This window comes from Micropterus dolomieu, linkage group LG10, assembly GCF_021292245.1.
Source record: "Micropterus dolomieu isolate WLL.071019.BEF.003 ecotype Adirondacks linkage group LG10, ASM2129224v1, whole genome shotgun sequence".
Classification (NCBI taxonomy): domain Eukaryota; kingdom Metazoa; phylum Chordata; class Actinopteri; order Centrarchiformes; family Centrarchidae; genus Micropterus; species Micropterus dolomieu.
Window position 1 is genome coordinate 12,446,458 of NC_060159.1, and position 6,559 is coordinate 12,453,016.

The following is a 6,559-nucleotide window of genomic DNA, read 5'->3' on the forward strand; positions in this document are numbered from 1 at the left end:
TGTCACTTCCTTAACTTTATATTGTGGGGATCCCATATTGGACAAAGCAGATCCTCTGGGTCTTTTGAAGGGTTTTGTCTGGAAGGAAAATAGCTCATTTTTAAACTCTGGGGTTATTTTTCCTCCAGTGGTGATAAGTCGCTTTCTCTTTTTGAGCAGGTCTGATATCTTGAACCAAATTTGATTTTTTACCCTTTGACTTTTGAGATTAAGATCAAAATTATGCTCCAACACACTGAGAACAATAGGTTTGTAGGATGCAGTCAGTACTCTAGTGAAGTGTACAAGTTCTAACATCACTCCCTTTGTCAACAATCCTGGATCTAGACTTTGCTTTGAACCTCCTTCAAGTTTCAGACCAATTTTTTCACAACAAGGGAACAAAGGGGGAAGATCCTCATCTTTCAGTTCTTCTTCTGACTGTGTGAATCCTGAACACTTTAATTCATTCTCTTGTTCATTCCCATCACCATGTGCTTCATCCATGTCTTCTGAGAGACAGTCACATCGTGTACACTTGAATTCATCTTCAGGTTCACTATCATCAGTACCCTCCATTTCCAACAGGAAACTTTCAGCCTTACGCTCTCTTGATGCCATGTTCAGTCCATTGTTGCTGCTGAATTCTGGCTCAGATGACGTTTCAAAGAGAGTAAAAACTTCATGTTTATCTTTAGGAGGGTTCCTGATCAGGTCTTTGACTTTGTGCAGGATTCGAGCAGTAAAATCCGCCCGCTGTTGCTCATTTTCCAATCCAAGATCAAAACTGTTCTCCAGAATGCTTGTAATAAAATGCCTTTCGCTCTTGTTTACTGTTTTAGCAAAGTCACAAACCTCAAGTATGACACCATTTGTCATTAATTGTAAATCCATTTTTTTTTGCGTGTTGGATGCTACATTAAAATCCAGTCCTATTTTCTTACTGTAATGGAATGGTTCTGGACGTCTTGAATATTTCTTTACATGCATAATGCGCCACTGCCATACTGTGTTGGCATCCATCGTCTTTTTCTCCTTCAGACTGCTTGTGTCCCTGTAGTCCATCTTTAGTGATCTTCTTATTGGTCTTCTTTTCCTGTATGTAGTTCAGGAGACAAAAATGATAAATTATGAGTAAATGAGTAAAATGAGACTGCCAGCAGGGAGCGGCATGACAAAGTTATGATATAAGAACCAAAGCTTGACCAGACTAAGCTTTTTTATTTTTTCTAACAGAAACATGGGCAGCATAGTTTTTCTGGTCATTTGGTTAAGTGCTTTGGGCAAAAAACGTTTGGTGTTAGGTAAAATCCAGATTTTTTTAAATTGCATCCCTATTTGGGCAGAGAGACCCGGGTTCAATCCCCCACTGTGACCCATCCATCATTGTGTCCCTGAGCAAGACACTTAACCCCTAGTTGCTCCAGAGGCGTGCGACCTCTGACATGTATAGCAATTGTAAGTCGCTTTGGATAAAAGCCTCAGCTAAATGAATAAAAGTAATGTAATGGGCAAATTCTACCATATTCCGCATTTTACAGTTAATTCCATTTTTACTTTGAAATTCTGGGATTCCGTCAGCAAGTTCCGCATCGCTGAAATCACAAGGCCCTAATCATTCAATATTTATTCCAGCATCACAGCTGGACAATAACGATGGCCCGATGGCCTGTTGGGAATAGTTAAACTAGCAACTCACTGTCCCAATCAGGCCAGTGCAAAAACATAATTGAAACACTAAAAAATAAATTGCATTAGAATCTCAACATCCTGCAGTTGTTTTGCAGTTCTTGGTGTGCACCGTTGGCCAATCAAGAGTTGTAGTTATGTGATGATGTGACGGTTATCAAATGTTATTGCTCAATCAAGCAGCAACCTCCGGGTCTGAAAAAAGTGAAGCCAATGCTCAAGTGCCTTAAACCTGCATTCTTCCTAACGGCCAGTAGGGGGCGACTCCTCCGGATGCAAAAAGAAGTCCGGTTCCATTAGAAATAATGGTAAAATCACACCTGATTTATTACCTTAGTTAACACTTTTCTAATGAGTTTATGGTTAGTTTCAAGTCTTCTTCAACAAAGCATGGTGTTCATTTAGTAAATTATGGTCCTATGTAGGGGAAAATAGACATTAAAGCAGCATATGCTTTTGGTACTATTTTATTCTTGTTTACATTTTACAGAAACGGTCTGATTTGTATTTAGACACTGTAATATCCATCCATCCATCTATCCATGTCAAGGCTCTTATCTGTTTAGTCTCCAGTGGTGAAATGAGCTCCACAATGAAGTAAGTACAGCTGAGTCACTGCCCACTTTCTACTGCAGGCTAAACAAATCTCGCTAGCACTTACTGATGTGTCATTTCTAAAGAATGCAAAAATATCTGTCTTGCAGACAAGGAAATATAGTGTGAGTTCAGCTTGCTACATACCTCGTAGAACATGGTTTAGCTTGGCTAGGAGTTCCTTTGACGTCTGGCCCACACTGTGTGTCTGCATCCTAGCTGGCATCCTCCAATCGGAGATGGGAGGGTGCTGATACATTGGAGCCCTGAATGAAACAAGTCTCATTGTTGGTTAACTGATGCATGCATCACTCCCACAGCACTCCAAAAGAGAGTTTAATATTGAAATAAACAACTAAAAAACAGATTATTCAGCCACCTGCAAAACACAAACAAAACATTACCTTCCACCTAACATTACCACCCTGTGCACTGACCTCCTGCTCTCGCTGCATTCAGTACATGGACTCTGTCTTTGTCCTTTAATCGCTCTAAAATATGGTTTCAACATTAAGCTATCTCTACAGCACTGGAATAGCGTCAAGTTGTGGAGTTACTGGTCTAGTGGCAGGAATACCCAGTAAGGGCTTTGCATGCACTGTAATACACTACTCAATTTTTTCTAAAGGAACATATGCCTATTTTTAGAAACTGGTCCACCATAAAAGATTAGATTTTGTGCATTGTTTGTGTGATTAAGGGATTAGTTTAGCTACAGGAGAGTTCCTATGGGAATGGCTGTGTCAACATATCCCTAAATGAGGAATGAATGGGTCACTTTCATCAACTAACTAGAAAAATGACATTTCCTGCAGAAAATGCGTGTGAATGCTGAAAACTGAAATAAACTTGGAAACCACAGCTGAAAATTTAAAAGACCTATAATTAAGTGCCTAAATATCTCAAAGCTCATTGCACTGCATTGCTCAAAGAAGCTGGTTTCTATAGCTAAAGCCAGAGACAGAAAGACAGACAGACAGACAGCTGCGCATTGCCTACAAGTAGTTCAACACAATTCAAACAAACCACATGTTTTGTGTATATAGCAGTACATTTAAATTAAAAGTGGGCAATACACTACTTTAGAATACATTATTAAACAATGCGATTAATATAGATTAATTGCAGAAAATCATGCAATTAATCGTGATTAAATTTTTTTATTTGTTGCCCATTACTAATTATTTTGTTAACTTTCGATCAATAAACTGAATTGAAAGATCTCCTTGAGTGCCTTTTGAGTAGCAAACCTCTTCCAAAAAGACATTAACAAATATAAAAAGAGTAAGGAGTCTGTTTAAATAAGTCACTTAACTACAGTAAAGACAAACAGAGGAAAAGACTGGGGGCTGCGCGCCCATCAAACCAACTATACCTGAAGCAGCCGCAGCCTCAGTGAGTAAAATCAGCTGATGGCTGCTGCGCCACAAAAGCGTTTAGTTGGGTGATGTGATGGAACGCAGCGATCAATCAGTGATAAGACGTGCCGGGGTAGTTACTCTAAAAAGGTAATGGATTACACATTACTAGTTACTTTTTTAATGCCTTACTTTACTAGATTACTCACTGCTGAAAGTAACTAGTTACATTAATTTTGGATTACTACATAACATCACCTGTGATGCACAATAACAATATATAGTTACACCTCATATATGCTCAGATCAACACAAATCCTTATTACAATGAGGACATCCACAGGATCTCTCTTATATGCTCTTTAATACAACAAAGTGACAACAGACTTGTGAACATCAGCCCAACATTTGTCGAGAGAAGAACATGGCTAGAGTACAATACTACAGACTGTGATTCTTACTGCTGAATCATTAATATCTGCAAGCATGTGGAACTGACAGTGAAAGTCTCAGGCATGTATGTCTTATTATAATAATAATTAGGCTATTATCATCATCATCATCATATGTGGCTATTTTGGCTGTGTTTGCGACCTGACCTTTCTTTTCTCCGTGAGAGGGAAGAATTTATAAAGTTGCGTGGCGCTGCGGAGAGCCCCCAGCTGCATGAATTATGCGTAATATTCATCCAGCCAGAGGGAAAGATCACGAACCGTTTACTGCGCTTAGCGACACAACCTACCGGAGAGGGAGAGGGGCGGTGGAGCGGTGTTAAATGATACCAGAAGATGAAACCAAGGTAAAGCCAAGTTTGTGGTGATAAACTTGCAACAGTGAGGAACATGCTTTAAAATCACGCATAGACTGGGCGCCTGCAGGCCTTTTTTAATAGTTTATGGTGAAGGCACAAAAATTAGCCGTGCTCTTCTATTTCTTTCTGCGACCTGGCTACAAAAAGTATCGATTGAAGTCCTGGTTTGACTGGAGACGTTTCGATTCTACTCGATACCGGGCTGTACCTCACATCTCCGAAAAGGCCATAGCAAATTTTCAAATCAGCTGTCTTGAGAAATCGACCACATATTTGGAGTTTCTTTGATATGGTCTTATTAACAAATCAAATATATAACGTTAACATAAAAAAAACACTTTCTGTACAGCGACGAAGCAGGTAAACTATAAGTAACGTTAGGTTTCTCTGCGACTTCACGACTCAAAGGGGGAACTTTTGTTCGTACATATTTCGTAATTGGACACATATCAACCATAGTTTGCTGAACACACGACGTGGAGAGGAAAGAGACCTAAGTCCAGCCATGGATGGCTTTAGAAAACCACAATCCCCTCCATGTTTATCGTAATATGACGAACACACACTGGAGTACATGCACGTACCTAATGTAGCCTGAACTTCCACAGAGGCGTTCTTCTCACTTGTTAAGTCGACGCACGGTTTTCCTGACAATGCCTTAATATATAAATCGAGGCTCAAAATCTCCCAGTTGTAGAAGAAACAATGCTGAGCTTTCATAGGAAGTGATGACGGAAGGAGCGTGCAGGGACTTCAAAATAAGTGTCTTAATTGTCAGCGATTTGAACAGGATTTTAATGAAATAATTACAGGATAACATTAGTCAAGGTTTTGATTTTGTTAGTTTTTCACATGTATTCCTTTACATTAGGTTTCCATGGTGCAGAGGCAAGGAAAGGCTAGTAAATAAATAAAATAAAACAAGCAAGCTACAAAAGGACGGTAAATGTTATAGTGCAGATATAAAGAGCCTCATATTTGATTTAATTAAAGGAAGCAGCAATAAGGAAAGTCATCTGCCTTGATTAAAAAAAAAAAAGTTTGTTTCACATATTTGTTGCATATTGGCTGAACGCTGCTTCTCCATGTTTAGTTTTGACTCTGGGGACAGAAGGCAGACCTGTCCCAGACAACCTCAGAGGTTTAGATGGTTCATAACATAGCAGAAGATCAGAAATGTATTATGGCCCTAAATCATTCAGTACTTTCTAAAAATCAATTCTTTGACAGACAGGGGGTCAGTATAAAGCCATTAGAACTAGATTAACTGCTAAGCAAACTGATATTCAATAAATGAATGAATTGAGAACATGTCTAATAATGTTCTTCTTTTGGATAAAGAGGTAGTTAGATCTCTCGCTATCTCTAGACAGCTAGATCTTGATCTCCCTCTCGATAAATAAAAACAATACCCAAACTGAGCAGGCTACTAGTTTATTTCAGAAAAGAAAACATCAAGCCGCTTAAATACATCATCTTTGGAAACTTAAATCTTTCATTCAACCATAATAATAATTCACAAAACAAAATCCAACAAATTATTTTTGCATTAGTGTTACACACTAAACAGAAATCAGGAGTTCAATTATCTTCAGGATGTTGACTGTAGAAGTTTAGCATACCCAATGAAATGTTGGCATTTTGATAGGTTTTAGTATACATTTCATGTAAGTGATTAATGAGTTATGGTTATACAGTGGGTACGGAAAGTATTCAGACCCCTTTAAATTTTTCACTCTTTGTTTCATTGCAGCCATTTTCCAAAAATCAAAAAAGTTCATTTTATTTCTCAGTAATGTACACTCAGCACCCCATCTTGACAGAAAAAAACAGAAATGTAGAAATTTTTGCAAATTTATTAAAAAAGAAAAACTGAAATATCACATGGTCATAAGTATTCAGACCCTTTGCCGTGACACTCATATTTAACTCAGGTGCTGTCTATTTCTTCTGATCATCCTTGAGATGGTTCTACACCTTCATTTGAGTCCAGCTGTGTTTGATTATACTGATTGGACTTGATTAGGAAAGCCACACACCTGTCTATATAAGACCTTACAGCTCACAGTGCATGTCAGAGCAAATGAGAATCATGAGGTCAAAGGAACTGCCTGAAGAGCTCAGAGAC

The 6,559-nt window shown here is 38.6% G+C and overlaps 1 protein-coding gene across 1 annotated transcript in view; it reads right to left on the reverse strand.

The window, feature by feature from the left end:
• Positions 1-5,136, reverse strand: part of LOC123978218 — a 6,289-nt gene extending 1,153 nt beyond the window's left edge. The window contains exons 1-3 of the mRNA XM_046061387.1: positions 5,016-5,136; positions 2,410-2,528; positions 7-1,075 (exon numbers count right to left, since the gene is read on the reverse strand). Of these exons, the coding sequence (XP_045917343.1) occupies positions 7-1,044 (1,038 nt within the window). The 5' untranslated portion in view covers positions 1,045-1,075; positions 2,410-2,528; positions 5,016-5,136. The remainder of the gene's footprint in view (positions 1-6; positions 1,076-2,409; positions 2,529-5,015) is intronic.
• Between the last annotated feature and the right edge of the window lie 1,423 nt (positions 5,137-6,559).